Source organism: Halictus rubicundus, chromosome 7 (assembly GCF_050948215.1).
Source record: "Halictus rubicundus isolate RS-2024b chromosome 7, iyHalRubi1_principal, whole genome shotgun sequence".
Lineage (NCBI taxonomy): Eukaryota > Metazoa > Arthropoda > Insecta > Hymenoptera > Halictidae > Halictus > Halictus rubicundus.
The window spans coordinates 5,336,384-5,353,312 of NC_135155.1; the positions used below are offsets into that span (position 1 = coordinate 5,336,384).

General features: G+C 39.0%; 1 protein-coding gene and 1 long non-coding RNA gene across 2 annotated transcripts in view; one reads left to right on the forward strand and one right to left on the reverse strand.

Annotated features, from left to right (window-relative positions):
* The window catches only part of Mmp2 (Matrix metalloproteinase 2), a 179,888-nt gene that overhangs the window by 121,605 nt on the left and 41,354 nt on the right, over positions 1-16,929 (reverse strand). The window contains exons 4-5 of the mRNA XM_076790608.1: positions 4,998-5,099; positions 2,210-2,379 (exon numbers count right to left, since the gene is read on the reverse strand). Of these exons, the coding sequence (XP_076646723.1) occupies positions 2,210-2,379; positions 4,998-5,099 (272 nt within the window). The remainder of the gene's footprint in view (positions 1-2,209; positions 2,380-4,997; positions 5,100-16,929) is intronic.
* Positions 1-16,929, forward strand: part of LOC143355632 (uncharacterized) — a 155,069-nt gene that overhangs the window by 56,541 nt on the left and 81,599 nt on the right. The gene's annotated exons all lie outside the window — the stretch shown is intronic.

Genomic DNA, 16,929 nt, shown 5'->3' on the forward strand with positions numbered 1-16,929 from the left:
ATCCGGCATGTACGCGTGGCAGCTACCTGTTCAAGAAACAGGACGTCTGCTTTGCTAATTGCCAGTCGTTGCGTGGAGAACGGGGAAAGCCGAGCTGGATAAAATTCTCTGCGAACGCGGCGCTAACTACTCGGAAATGTCATTGACATTGTTGGTCGCCGGCCAATGGCGGATCCGTTTACTTGGCATTTGGATGTCTCCCTTTCTGCGTCTCATTCGGGGGTGATGCAGTTAGAGACCGTGCGAACAGCCAACCATGATAATCGGGCTGATTCGCGACGCGACGTGAGCAGAAATTGCCAACTCTCCGCCGTGCCCAGTTGTGTCCTCTATCCTTCGTCTTTTGTACTGGATAGAAATCGGAAAAAGCTTAGTTGACTATTGGCTAAAACCTGGACAGACTAACGACTCGGACATTTTTGCCGGTTTTCTTGCGTCTTGGCAGAGGACGCCGTTGCATTTGGAACGCGGCGCTGTATTTAGCCGGTGATTGGGGACGCTGGGTGCAGCAGAACGAGCATATTTAATCATCTGTGAGGAACATCCGGGTTCTGATGCACCCTCGGAGATGTTACGATTGGTTCAGAACGGAAGTGTTTTCGTTTCAACCCGCAGATATTATACATATGCGCATAAGGGCCCGGCTTCGTAGATTCTCGATAAGGTAGAGTGACCACGTTACCGACAAAAATAGGCGAAAAATGGTTTTACGTGCAACTTTTCGTCCTTGTATGAGAATATTTCTTGCAGAGAAAGGGCTCGTTCGAAAGAGGAAGGCTCAATCTAGCGCGTGCTGGTCATGAGCTGACGAGGTTATGCAGATATTTGGTAATATAAGCGTTAGAAGTAGGCCAAAAATTGACGATGCGCATGCCGTGGAATCCAAACATATCTACGCCATTGGATGAGTTTTCTGGATGAAATCGAGAGTAGCGCGTGCTAGAAAATATCTCCAGCTATGAATTGAGCTGTATTTTGTCTTGATTCTCTACAAAATAAAGCCGAAAACTTGAAGCACGTTTCTGGCGTCAGAATTCATAATATCGATAATACAAAGCAAAAAATGTGACAAGTTTAGTCACAGACTTAGGGCCTGTCGGATCAAGACCAAAACAGATCTTAAGTTAGTGGCTGAAGGCTGTGAACGGAACTTATACAGCAGTTACCGACCTGCTGATTCTGCAAAAGTCACGTGACTACTCTTGGCTCTTAAATGGTATACAGTGGTGTCTCTATATATGTCGCAAAGGTCTGGATAATAAACGTCGCGGAATTATCCCCACTACCGCGAGGTATACCCCGTGAGGGACCGCGAAACTCGAGAGGCCTCGGACACCGAGGAATGTAAACACAACATGGCTCGAGTATGTCTCCTGGACGTTTCACGTCGCTGGCAAGACCCGTGTTGTTGACATATATCGAGAGTTCACTGTACTGTATCCTCAGACTGGGATCTGTCGCATTTGAACCTCCTTAAAAATTCCGTAAAGGATCTAGGAGAATAAGGGGGTCAAACCAAATTGATCTTTTTTCATACCATTCGATAGAGCCCTCAATAAAAACCCTCTGGGGAAAGTTTCAAGTCGGTACTTCTAGCACAAGGGTAGCTAAGGGCGAACTTGCTTTCAATGAATCATTCCTCCTGTTCCTCCTGCACGACTAAAAATTATGAAAAAATTCACGAAGATGCTACTTGATAGCATGCACGACTGTGAATTTTTCCGAATTTTTTACTGCAAAATTGATTTGTAAGAGGTTCTAGAAATTTAATATTGCTGATTTTATATGGAAGTAGCCAGATGGCCACATTTGTATTATTATGGTAGTTGTCTTATTAGACAAACATTTCGTGTACAAACCTACATGATTTTTCTTACTAAAATTACTGCAGCACTTTAATCGCATATTTCTACAGATATGCTTCTACAACATTGCTTTTTTGAACCTACTTGGAGGACGTAACCGCTTATCTTAAGTGATAAATTTAATACTAGGAACTGCTATCTAGTTTCAACTTGTGTTTGAATAAGCAACAAGTTTAATGGGACACATTTCTAATTTACAAAACTACAATTAACACGATTACTCATTGTTTCTAAGTATTCTGCGTTCTAGTCTCATTTTTCTTTTCTGACTTAAATCAGAAACGTGTTAATGAATATTGCTATATTATTACACAAAGCGGTAAAAGTATGAAAGCTTAACTCACCTCCACGTCAAATTTCGATGCTGCCACTGCTGTCCATGGATTGTGTAACGTTTGTGCCTCATTCTTGTGTACCTAGGATCCGGTTCATCCGGAAGTCCACATCGGGGAAGTTTCATTAATTCTACTGTAGCGTCATCGATGTTACCAGTTGCAGGAACGCCTCCAAATCTCTAATTAAAGAAGTGGTCTACAATTATAAAATGTATTTTATAATTTACTTTATTGCTGGTCATTGTTTTTAATTCCATCTATCATTTTTCACCGAGTTGAACGACTATTGTAAATAAATACAGTGTTTACTCGATATATGTCCAAAACACGGGTCTAACCAGGAACATATATCGGCCAGAAGATACTATACTTTGATCCACGCCGAACGTAGAAAAGGGCATGTTCATGGCCCCTCACGGAGTATTCCCCACGGCAGTGGGGATAGTTCTGGGACTTTTATCGGCCAGGCATTTGGGAGATATATGGAGCAAACACTGTATTACTGCTATTGTTATTATATTCATCACTAATTCTAATGGCAGCAGCATATACAGTCAATGCAAAAAGTATTCGCACACCCTTGAAAAACATATAATTTTTTTAATGTGGACCAAACGGCTTGAACTTTTTTGAGATGCTAGAAGGATTAGTTTACTAGCTAATGTGTAAATAAATTTTTTTTAAACCGTTATTGGTCGCAATTGCGAAGAAAGAAGTAAAGGTCACACGATTTTCAAATTTTTTGTCTGCTCCTATGAATACAAATTTAAATTTAAAAATTGTATTACGGCCTTCGAAGGACCTGAAATTGCAAATATATATGTAAATGGGAGTATAATACGCGTTTCTTAACTAACAACTTTCATTTGAAGCAAGTATTTTTGTATAATTTATATTTTTCGAGATATTCGGTATGTACAGCGACGTTCAAAGATTTCTTTGAAAACGCGCCTCTAAATTACAGGACCCTTCCCGAGATTTTGATGTCAATTCGTTAGGGAGGTTAGAGAAAGCATTACTATCGTTGAACGTCCATGCACGTTTGCTCCTAACGAGCTCCATTTTCATGTAAATTCTCGGCAAACGAGCGATGCGTCGCTTTTTCCCCGATTGTGTATTTGTGCTCGTTTTTCCACCATTTCCGCTTTTTCCGGCCGTCAAAGTTACATTGTCCCAATGGATCGATCGAAAGGATCATCCAAACGAAATGGAAACTCAACGACAGAGTCACATTCAAACGTTTCCGGTAGTCTAATCTCGTATTCGATGCAGCGCCACGTTTTTTTTTCACGAAGAATCACAATTTAGCCATTTCACAGGCGAACGGATTATTTGACGTTTGATCTAACCGATCCTATTTCTGTAAATGAACATTCCATTGGCACGGTTACCGAAATTTTCTTTCCATCTCGATACGATAGTCTGTTGTTAATTACAACAGTACTGCAAATATTTACTAAACAGCGTTGATAGCAGGATGTTCTTGAAAACAATTATTTTTTATAGGCAATGATAAGTAACGTAAAATAAAGAAAATATGTTCATCAATGTCCCGAAAATATTTAATCAAACATACACATGTAATGTATATTACTAACTCAGACAATTAAATAAGAAATAAATATGATGGACTTGCGACCACATTGTCAGATAAAGACACTTTAAACAAAAGAGGCTACACAAAAAACTATAAGGATAACGTTTTGAGAAAAAGAAACGTCAGAAATCTTACTGCTTTTTTTGCAATTGTCCTTAAGTAAAACTATTTTTTCACGAGAATTTACCAAAATAACTAAATTTTTATTTTAGCTGTTTGAGTTCGAACGTTTCTGTTATACATACCGGATTGCTATTCTTTCATATAAAAACACAATGTGCAGTTCACGATAAACAATATCAAATGAATACTAATTTATGCAACGCGCACAATGATAAAGTACCGCCTAATTCTTTCCCGTAGACGTATTGCAGCTCGTAAATCTTCTATTCTTTAATATTCGTGGACGTTTCATGCGATTTGTTCACCCGTTTAGCGAACGGAAAAAATATGACAGCTAACGAAGCCAACGACCACGTTAACGACAAAAATAGGCGAAAAATGGTTCTACGTGCAACTTTTCGTCCTTATTTAAGAAATTTTTTTGCTGGGAAAAGGGCTCATTCGAAAGAGGAAGGTTCAATCTAGCGCGTGCTAATCATCAGCTGACGAGATTATGCAGATATTTGGTAATACAAGCGTTAGAAGTAGGAATCCAAGCATTTTTATGCCATTGGTTGAGTTTTCTGGATGAAATCGAGAGTAGCGCACGCTAGAAAATATCTCCGGCTACAAATTGAGCTGTATTTTGTCTCGATTCTCTGCGAAATAAAGTCAAAAATTTGAAGCACGTTTCTGGCGTCAGAATTCATGATATCGATAATACAGAGCAAAAAATGTAACAGGTTTAGTCACAGACTTAAGGCCCGTCAGATCAAGACCAAGACGGATCTTAAGTCAGTGGCTGAAGGCTGTGGACGGAAATTATACAGCAGTTACGGACCTGCTGGCTCTGCAAAAGTCACGCGACTACCCTTGGCTCTTAAAGATGCATATCGGGTGTGGCCAGGAAAATGGATGTCAAAACTGTGAATGCGATGTCGAATGCCGTATTCTCTCCACACTTTCGCCCACCATATACGATTTATTCCTTGCACATTTAATTTACAACGGGCGAAGAGTCTCGCGTCTCGTATTCGACACACGTCTCGATGCCGATCTTTTCAAGTATAAAACTATTCCACGAAACATGTCACTCACCTGTAAATTTTTAATGGCGTCCCTGAGCTGATCATCCGTCCTAAGGTTTCCGGTCTCTAAATCCGACTGGGGTAGGTATCCAAATTTCATAAGGTAATTTTGCTGAAACAGATAAAATCCAAGAGGATCAGAACGCTGACTATGAATAAAACAGTAAAAGAATATTGAAGCAAAACGAGAACGTGAAATTTTCCATAAATAGTGATGGGAAACATGACAAAACTTTTTTGTTGTTAATTATTTTTCCATAAAACTTATCAACGCACGCGCGACGCTTTGTCAATTTCAACGACACCAAACACGACACAATTCGGATCGGATTCACTTGTTTAATTCGCGACAGAGTGGAACCTCGATTATCCGAACTAGTCGGTTGAATATGTTCGAATAATATAATAGTTATTTAGCTACGATGCTAGATTAAATCTTTACTGATTTGTATAATAAATCGTGTTGTTTATATTCGAAGAATGGAGAATTCAGATGGCTGAATTGTTCGGTTCGGATAATCGAGGTTCTACCGAATCGTCGATTGAACAAGCAAATATGTTGGTAAAAGTTTCATGAAAAGAATAAGTAAAAGCATAGACGTTTTGTCGTTGAATTAGTATTGTCCATCGATGTATCCAACCTCTTTTTACGTTACGGTGGTGGGAATGAATTTTTCACAAATATCACGCACATCTTTGTCACTTAGATCGAGACATTACTGTATCTAAAGCGAGCTAGTTTGATGTTTGATCAGTCTGACATCAGAGGAAGGACGGAACAGAAATAGAGGAGGATAAATTGAAGATTGCCTTTTCGCATTTTATGGACTATGTGAGAGTTAAAGAGAAAAAGAGTGGGGGGGGGCACGCATTACAAACATCATATCCGATCTGTTCCTAGAATGGAATAAGATTGAAATGTCTGCAAAGCCGAGTTTCCCACACTCGTACCCCTTTCCTCTAGATTCTAGAAGAATGAGTCATTTTCTCGTGGCACAGTTATGAGAGAAAAATATGGCTTGCTAGGGAGGATGCAGAAGGAAAATGGCAGCAGCGAGTCCCGGAAAAGTGTGTTACATTTCATCCTGTAACAGGATCTGCATGCAACTGTAACCCAACATATTTCCAGCGTTATTTTCCGAACCGGAAGCACCACTTTTGATGAATCACTATTTCAAGGAAAAAAGTAGGCGATTTTAAAGCCGCATTTTATATTTATATCGAATTTATTATCATCCAGTAGGCATACAAAATTATATTAAAGAAATGTGGAATGTGTGACAATTGTATGTGTTACTCAACAAACTAAGTTATCAACCATGCTTTAGATCATTTTTAATGACTAGACATCGGATTTTATGCATTTATGACAAAAATGAACAGGTGTAATTTAAAACAGTAAAAACATTAGAAGAATTTAAAAATACTGTTTTGCTATTTTCAACCTGTTAAACATATCAAGAAAGAAAATAAATTTCTATTTCACTCCGGTTTGTTGCAATTTAGGTAGACAATTTTTCTTTTGCATGTAATTCTTCTGTCTAGCAATGATGCATTCACTTTATGGAATAAACAAGAAGTGGGTAAATAGAATTATTTATCCAGTGATAATTACTTCATTCCGACGATTACAGTCGCCTCAATTGCAAAAGTTATTGCTAATTGTAGATGTAAATAATAACATTAAATTTCAATATTGTTTTATTTAAAAATGGCAGTCTGAGTCGTACGATTTGAACATTAGTAGTGTGCTAATTTTGTGAGATTTGTGTGTTTCCAAAAATATCTTTACAAAATTTACTTAAATTCTCCCGACATCTTGTCATTAATATTTTATTTCCTTCTTTCGTGATACTGTCTAACAAAGTGTGTCGAGCAGCAAATACTAATCCACCAGAAAACAGTGGAAAATGTCAGATTTTAAAAACTCGATTATACATATGGTAACTTACAAAAATTCGAGAAAGAGAGGAAACGTATTTTATTTTGTAAAAAGATTCAGAGCCTATTACTCACAGTAATAAAGAAAGAAAGAGAGAGATTTTATAAAAGTTTAAGAAACTGGCTCGCGCGTTTTATACGGTAGAACGCGATAACGCTATTTCTATGGAACTTCAACAAACTAAAGTTAAACCGTGTATGGGCATCAACCGAAAGAACGATTTCTCTGGCATTGTTCCCCGGACTCTTTTCTTTGCTCCCGAAACCGGTTGAACACGACGACCACGTCATCGGTTGCACTACCATTTAAAGAAGATAATACATCCAGGAATGTCATTCGCTGCACAGGTATTTTTGGGACAATCCTAGTAACCCCCTCCGTGTTTTCCCCTTTCGATGTAAGTCAATGAACCTTCGGCTCGATCACATACAGTTTCGAAACCAATTAAAACCAGGGATCGAAATAAACAGTTACCCTCCGCATCTACAAAAGTTCTGTTCGAACTTCTACATTTCGTTGAACACATTTGCGAAACACAAAACGTGACCATTTTACAGTGCTTTATAAAAATAACAATAACGTAATATTCTTTTTAAAAATAAATTTGTTCAATAATTCCTCATAGATGCATTTTTACAATCTCAATAATTGTATACCGTAGATTCGCGATAAGGTAGAGTGACGACGTTACCGACAAAAATAGGCGAAAAATCAACTGTAATACGAGCAACAATAATTGAAAACCAGAGAACATATCGAATTGTCCAGGGCTTCCCTGTTGAGAAGTAGTACGAAATCGACACTTTAGTCGACCGCAATAGTACACATTCTTTGTCACTGTATCGGGAGGCCGTAGTTTCTCGAATTAAAGTCTTTTAACGAGGGTCACTCCGATCGACTGGACACTTGACCTCGTTGACACGGTTTCCGGTCCGCTCGTGTCCTTGCCGTCTCTTCTATTGCTTCTTTCGGTCGCAAGATAAGACACGAAAAGAAAAAAACCAGGCTTTCTTTTCGATAGTTTTACTGCTCCTCGGAACATTTTCAGAATTATCTTTGCTCACTATCTACCTTTCCTCTAACTCCCTATTCTTCCCGCTTTAACAAAAGATGTTGAGCTTCAGCATCTTCTTCTACAATAGCTCGCACGATCTCCTGGCTTGTATCGACAATTACAGTGCTGTGAACATTTATAAATTGAAGCACATATTGTCCTTTTTCAATACTTTCACGAAACCACTGACCGTGCCTGTATATACATACCAAAAATGTTGCAATTCCATGTTGCAATGCATGATTCTTGAAGTCATTTCAAGTAACTTTTTCCTTTGTGAAAATCTTCTCCGTGGCTTCGTTAAGGAGTTATCGACGAAAAACGCGGACCAATCAGGGCGCGGCTACAGCGGACGGACTCCGGTTCGGCCAATGCCGACGTTGCGTTCAGCTGGACCAGCCGCCATGCCAGATTCCGCCGGCTATAGCCGTGCCGTGATTGGTCCGTGTTTTTCGTGAATAACTCCTTAACGAAGCCGCGGAGAATATTTTCGCAAAGGAAAAAGTTTCTTCAAATGACCCCAGGAATCACCCGTGTCAAGGAGTTGCAACATTTTTGGGACACCCTGTATATTGTTGCCACTTGTTGGAATTTTTATACGAGACTATTAGGCCTGTGAATAATTACAGACACATTTCAGAGCTCGTTGGTACCGATGTCCTCGCTTTCGTGCAAACTAAACGAAATAAAATGTGGCGAATACCATCGAGATCAGGGTGTCCCGACGGCGCACACCTAATCGCAGGCACGGCAAGCGTGCGGCCATACGACTCCTATTTCGGCAATTAGTTACCATTTAACCCTGGCACATATATCCAACCGGGACTGGCGAAGTTTGTCACAGGGTTACAACTAACGGCCGTTAACAGGAAGAGAAGGCCGGTTAGTAGGTTGAAGCAAATGGGCAGGGCCAGGGGTGAAAGGGCACCGAGGACGTTCTCGCGAGAGCTTTCCGAGAGCTTTGGACCGAGCACAATGGACGGCGCTGCAATGTCTTCCAGTTAGCTGTCGCCTGCTCTTCAATTAAGCCGAGTTTCGGCCAGTCTAATTACCTTTGCGTTTAACCGGATACGCGACTGTCCGCTGGGGAAACCGTGTTACCCCGTGGTCATCAGATTTATAACGAAATTTTTTTTCAGCAACTCGATTTTTCTTGTCCAAGCCATTCCACCGCGAATCCATCATTTTTCTTGTTTTTTTTTTTGACATCGATGTCGGGGATTTTGTTCAAAATGATATATGACGCGGTGCGGCCGAGATTAAGGGGGATTTCAGGCGTTTCGCTAGTTCCGAGGTTTTTTTTATAATACATACAAACCTGCGAATTTTTTTAATATCTTTGGATTATCTTTTTTAATTGGAAGCTTGATCGCACGACATTGGAAACTATAAGCCGATTCTTGTTTCTTAAAAGGACAATTTCTACTTTCTGGGTATCAACTAGGAGAATTTTTACTTTCAGCATAAGGGACCTGTCATTTATGCAGTAATTGTCACGCAAATGCACAGATGTCTCGCTAAAGAGATTTACTTTTTTTAATAATTTATTCGGCACTACATTAATTTAAAAATAGAAGACCTTTTTCACGAGACATCTATGATCTTACAATCGAATTACTGTATAAATTTATACATATCTTCTCTAAAAGAAGAGTTATGTTCATTCACGGGACAGATCTCCCTAGATAATTATTTTCTGAAAGTTTACGGTATCTTTCGATCAATTTTGTTCCCCTACTGTGTAATGCCTGGTCTTACAGAAATGTGCACACAATTTTACAAGTAACTGTGCGTTTTCTCCGTTATAATGGAGACAATACCATTTTATATGTCACCGTAAAGTGTTGGGCTCGCCCCCCAACAATTTGTTTTCTCAACGAGACGTTTACGAGTAATTTAAGGTCCAGTGTCGCCGGTGAATTGCGTTGTATATTGCGTGGCCAACCCTCGTCAAGTGAATTTAATTCGAAAGGAAAGCTGGAAAGCGTCCGAACGCCTAATTGATGTCGGCCGTGCGAACGCGCGCCCGGATGAGTTTCGCCGCTGGCGCGGATAAATTAGTAAAATGAAGGAGCAATTCCGATCAGGGTCCGGCGACACGGTTCATTCCGATTGCGTCCGAAATCCATTCGAGGACGAGTTTACAAGGCACTCGAGGAGAAAAGAACAGTCTGCGTGGAAACATCCGAATCGAATCCCCATTTTCTTCGAGAGTTCGTGTTTTATTCTTCGCCGACGCGACGCGACGTGGCGCGGCGTTGCATTCTGTACACGTTCCGTTTTCCGCTGGCCATTCGACGGAACTTCTTGCGTAACCGGAAACGGCTTGGTAAAATCTACGCCGGATATCGTCAGCCATGACCGTAATGCAGATTCGACACACCAATTCGACAAATAATTTCCCGTTGTTCGTCTGTCTTCTAGAGTTTCCCTCGTTTAGGGGGGTCCAGGGTGTCATTCTTCAAGGACTATCCTGAAGATCTACAGTGATGTGAACAATTTTAAACTCGATATCAAATTTGTTACATTATGATAACGATTTGTTACCTTAGATGTCGCCAAGGCCTGGGTGACAAATGTCGCGGAATCACCCTTTTCAAGGAAATACATTTTTGGAACTCCCAGTTTATACACGTAAATAAGAATGATGGATGATGGGTGATTCCGCGACATTTGTCCCAGGCGTCGGCGACATGTATAGAGAAATCAATTCAATTAATAAGTGAAAAATTCCAGTTTTTACTGCGATATTAACAGAACTCTTAGCTTTATTCTCCATTTTTATCCGAACAAAATATTAAAAAATGGCAGAGTTTTACATTATAAAGAAACACAAGTATGCAGCAGAGTTACCGACATGCCATCACAGGAGTGTACGGAAGTACAGTTGTATTTACTTATGCCAGTCACAAAGTAAAAACGTAGACTGCGTTCGGAAGTACAAACGCTATAAATGTATTTGTTTCGTTCTGGCCATAATTAGTCCACGAAATCAACATTTCCTTTAATCCTGTCTTTAGCAAACGGTTAGCCTGCAGAAATATCCGCAATCTAATTGCAGGGGAGTCTGCAGTATTGGCGTGTAATAGGAACGCTCGCGTCGTTCATTTCGAAGGCAATCGTTCGTGCTGTTTTATCGAGCGTCAACTGTCCGGTTAAATACGTGTCGACTGGGCTGACTCAATGGTCTCCGGATTGTTAATTAGTTGTCTGCTTGAGTCACGTTTCGCATCACGAAACGTGATTCGTTTGGCTGGCTTGGCGGAGGAACGGACTTGTGGATTGGGCGTAAGTCCCAATACCACCCCCGGGGGGGGGGGGGGGGGGTTGCTAACAGTTCGATGACAATAGCTCCAATGGAATAATAGAACGATTTGCGATCTGGATGCAAACGCGAAAGAGGATACCCTTCAATTAGAAACACGCTACATCCAAACAAAGATTCCGAGATGATGCTTGATTAATTTCTGCTTTTACGCTCTAAATTAACAAATGCCGTTTCACTTAAAATGTCATCGAGAAATACCTCCAGTAACACATACGTACGGAGAAGTACATCTTGAATTCTCGAAATGTGCCAGAAATTTTCGCCAGAAATGTGCTTCAAGTTTTTCGCTTTATTTAGCAGAAAATCAAGACAAAATATAACTCAATTCGTAGCCTCATCCAATGGCGTAAAAATGCTTGGATTCCACGGCATGCACATCGTCAATTTTTCGCCTACTTCTAACGCTTATGTTACCAAATATCTGCATAATCTCGTCACCTCCTGACTAGCGCGCGCTGGATTGGACCTTCCTCTTTCGAATGAGCCCTTTTCCAGCGAAAAATATTCTCATACAAGGACGAAAAGTTGAAGCACGTAAAACCATTTTTCGCCTATTTTTGTCGGTAACGTGGTCACTCTACCTTATCGGGAATCTACGGAATATTAAACAATGCATTTCCAAATTTCGTTATTTCAAAAATCGTGCGACGGTAATATCCGGAATCATTTTAATGCTTTTTTATATAAATCACCTCGGAGCCTGTAAAATATTATTGGGAACGTCGGGAGAAGATCTCATAACTAGAGTCCCGTCGATCGAGAATATTCGAAAAAGTTTTGAAAAGAAAGAAAATAGACTTAACCGTTGCTATTTCGTATAAAAAATGGTACAACAACAATACCTGGATTTAGTAATAAGTAGGCAGCGGATTTTATGCATTTATGACAAAAATGAGCAGGTGTAATTAAAAACAGTAAAAACATTAGAAGAATTTAAAAATACTGTCATGTTATTTTTAACCTGTTAAGAAAAATAATAAATTTTCATTTCACACCAGTTTGTTGCAATTCAGGCAGAAAATCTTTACTTTGCATAAAGGTCCACTGTCTAGTAATAAGAAATCGAGTCTCGGAAAATTATTAATTGGAAAACATGTAAGGAGAAATCCAACAGATCTAATAAAATATTCGCTTGCAAAACACAAGCCAAACAGTTTGGCGTCGGGGACAAATCGCCGATCGACGATTTAATAAATCACCGGTGATAATATCGTTTCCGAACAGAAAAAAAGAGAAAGAATGATTCGGCTACGTTTGCCGGGGGTAAACAGATAAAAAAGAAGGTAAAGAATGATTCGACCAGTTGGTTAAATAATATATCGGCTGATAACGTTCGTGTTTGTTTGGAATAGCGGTTGTTGGTGTCCACGGGGATTCGGAATTGACTGACCGAGAGAGGGCAAACCCGGCGAATTCACCTGCAGGTTGCACGGCCGCCGCCGCCGCACCGCCATTGCATCGGAACGAAACCGCGATGCAAGATTTATTGTCGTCCATTCATTCCGGCCGACTGTACCGGGCGCGGTAATGTCCGGCAGCCGCGTTTCCGGAATGAAATGAGAAATTTCCGCCGGCACGACGGAAGATAAGTATCGATTAGTATCCACGCGGCTCGTTAGAACGCGAGCCGTTAATTTATCGCGTGCCGTCGCAAACGCCACAGTCCGTAGGGCACTGTAGGGAAGAAAAACCAAAGGTGAGGAGAAAAAAAAATGGGACGGGCGAGCGTTTCGAATTTCGATCGGTAATGCCCGGAATGAACGGGAAAACGACCAGGGAAATTCATTCGGATGAATTTACGATTTCGCCGCGGCGCGATGAAAAATGTTTATGCCAGACAGCCACGATACGGGACCATTCTCGAACATTCATTTTCGAGCGGGGCTCTTGCTCATTTGTATAAATGTTCGCGTTCAACGCGGTGAGCGATGCGGTCGAAATTTATACGAGTTGTCGGACCCACGGCGGACACTTGTCGACAGCTTGTGTAATGTAAGAGATATGAAGAACCATCGCACCGGTCAGAATTGTCAAAACGCGGAAGAAAACAATGAAATTTTACAGTCGTACAGTCGGAGACAAAATTGAGTGGACACGCTTTCAAAACTAATAGCTTTTTTTTAATTGTACCAAACGACTTTAGTTGTTTTTTTTTTTTAGATTTTAGGAGGATTAGTTTATTAGGTTATTGTACAAAAAAATCATTCAGAACTACCATTGGTCGACATTGCGAAGAAAAAAGCGAATGTCACGATTTTTAACTTTTTTAACTGTGCCTATAACGAAACTTTAAGATATGGAGTCACCTAAGAATTTCACCTAAAATATCTCTGTTGTTTTAAATAATACAAAAAATGTTTCATTAAAAGGGGAAACTATTGTGATAAAGGGACTTTTTTCCTCAAGGTTATATTTTTCGACATTTCGAGGTCATGGAATAATTCCTCCGAAGGTCATTTGCAGGTCAACATATTATACATTGTTGAATTCGTTAATTTATTAGACAAATCTATTTTTCTTATTTTTGTGAACTAATGTAAAATGGTCACTTTTAGTGCTCCGCAAGTCTATTGCCAATCAAGAGTATACTCGAAACAGTCTTAAAAATCCTGATCGCTTAAAAAGACATGAGCGAACATTCAAAAATATATAACGCAACAAATGTAGCGGTAGCTGTGGGATCATACGTAACCTTTTCCGAAAAAAGACTAAAACGAAAGCACCCGTCTGACGCATGACGTGGCAATATGGAAATATCACGTAACTATCGCCATGCGGTATCCCATTGGAAATACCATAGTCATCTGCGCGATATAAAAGCTAAAGGATAGAAGGATTTACGGAACGTTCGCCTGGAAAAATTTTAGAGATAATAAAACAAAATGAAAAAGATATTTTTATCCCGAACTTTCACCATGGATTTAGTACCTAGATTTTTGTGCAAAATAAAAATGCTCTGCATAAAGGTCGGCGACGGGTCCCGCTAAGCGTGACGTTGTCATTGGCCGTGCCGGAAGTGTTTTTCGTTTCCTTAACAAAGCCGTGGAAAATATTTTCGCAAAAGAAAAAATTACTTCAAATGACTTCAAGAATCAGATATTTCAAGAAACTACAACATTTTTGGGACATCTTTTATAACATCCGTGTTTTTCATTACTTTGAAAATGTTAAAAAATTCTCCATTTTTCTCTTCAGACGAAGGACTATTTATTTACGAAAAGAAAATTTATTCAAATATGCACATACCTTATAGTATTATTTAAAAGCATATCGTGAATAAGTATAATGGTTTCAACAAATTTTCTTCTTATAGTTAGCATAATCCCTATTCATATTGAAATTGATGAAGGTCGAAGGAAGCGAGCCTCGGAGGCGGAAGATACTAAGAAAGATAAAAAAGATTGAAATAACAGATCGAGCTGCGAGAAAAAGTCCACAGGGGTGCGCCGGCTATGGCCACGCCCTGTCGTCCGACACGCATAAACACGCTTAGGAGGCTAGCATAATTTTCGTTTCAATGGCTGAGGAAACCCTCGGCTGTCAAAATAAAAATAACGACGATAATAGTAATAAAAATTCATCTTTACCACACGCGTTTGTCATTAATCCTTGCTCGACGAATATAGAGTTCATAAAGACTGGTGTGTATGTATGTATTGCTGAGATTCATGCACTCATTTTTGTCATAAATGCATAAAATCCGCAGTATAGTGATCTTTCATGAGCTTCTCGATCCAATGAAAATGTTACACACTTTGTGAGAATGCTCGATAGAAAGTTTACATATGCATTGTAAGAACAATAATTAAATTAATATGATAATTAATTTAAAAGAAAGAAAGTTTGTAATTAATTTACTAAGATTGTACGTGAATACATAAACGTTAGAACAAAATGATACCTTGGAAAGCCATGGAATTTTATTGATACAGATTTTATGCGATAAAAGTTTTAGATCTTGTGCCATAATTGCTAGCAATATTTTTATGCTCTTTCTAAAAGGGCATCTGAGTTGTTGATTAAATTTACAATGTCCCTTTACAATTAGAGGGAACAGTCAGGTATAAAGGATTAACAATTGAATATTATTCTTGTAATTAGATTCAACAATTAAGATTCTGTGGTGATATTATTTGTAATAGTCTATTGTTTGGAAGGTCTACGTTAGTAACGATATACATACATACATACATCATAAGACTGTGGGTATATTAATTATGAGCACGACTGGCATAGTAATCTGAGACAAACTATAAGTAAGAGTAAGTCAAAGAGTGACATGCAAAGTTGCGTGCACGCAATCAGACGTAGCGTCCAGACAATCGAAAATCAATCCGTCTGCCACGTAAAGTAAAGTAATTCCTAGAATGAGTCAGGCCCTTTTCAACCACTTTCAACCCTCCCCGAGTAAACACATTAAGGTTTTACTCAAATCACTCGCGAGAGTTCTCCTCCTACTTAATACTTGATCAAACTAATCGAGTGAAATGCAAACCGTTCGAATTATGCAGACCGCCATTTTTCATAAAAATCACTACAGGATAGTTAGCGAAATTAGAAAAATATACATTCATTCATTAATAAAATCCCTTAGTTTTGTTTAATACAGAGAATAATAATTTCATAATTAAAGTGTAATAGAAAATGAAATAGCCAGATTGAACGTGTGACGGTGTAGAGTTTATTATTGTAAATAAAAAGTTCACTGTTATTTACAGTGAAAAAAAATTCTAATATTGTAATGAAAATTATAAACACCTATAAGGCAATTATACCACTTTCATAGAACAACTTTTCGAATAATGAAATATTATACGGTCTCTCGTTAAATACTTTTCTAACAAATGTTTAAAGTGCTCCAATCCTTGTTAAGAATGTTTATACGAATGGAAATTTATTGATCATCTGCTGCACTGGTTAAATGTGATGTGGAACACCAGAAGTATATATCAGCAACGAGAATTATAAATATTATACATGCCCGTCAATGAAAAATTATTAAGTATGTATGAATGTAATCATTGAAATTCAAATTAGTAGCCCATTTCTCACATTTCCCCGTTTCAACGAATAAAAATTATTACGCGTGCAAACAACGGAGAGATAAAATTGAAGTATGGTCAATGTTTACGACAGTTTTATAAATGACTGGAGATTGTTACTTTATCCGTTACGAAGTTCTTTCAAGTATTAATCAAATTTCAAACTTTTGCCGTAGGAAGCTCGTTGAACTGATTATAGAGGCTCGAAAGTTCAACAACAAACTCGGAGGATCTTTTCCATTAATTATCAAGCCTCTGTAGGCAAAGCGCTCATTGTCAGGTATTAATTTGGTTTCATTTTATTGAGTTGATACGTACAAACGTGGCAACCAATTTTAATTATTTATTATTTACAAATTATTTAAATAGATACGTTTACGATGCGAGCACTTTTCATGAATTAGTTTTATTATTAGTAATTATTATTGTAACTTTAGAGGAACGCAGAGGCCTTGGTTCACGGCCCCTCACGGGGTATACACCGCGGCAGTGGGGATAGCTTTAGGACATTTATCGGCTAGGCATTTGGGACATATAGAGGAATGTTGCCTAATTTGGACCATCGCCTAATTTGGA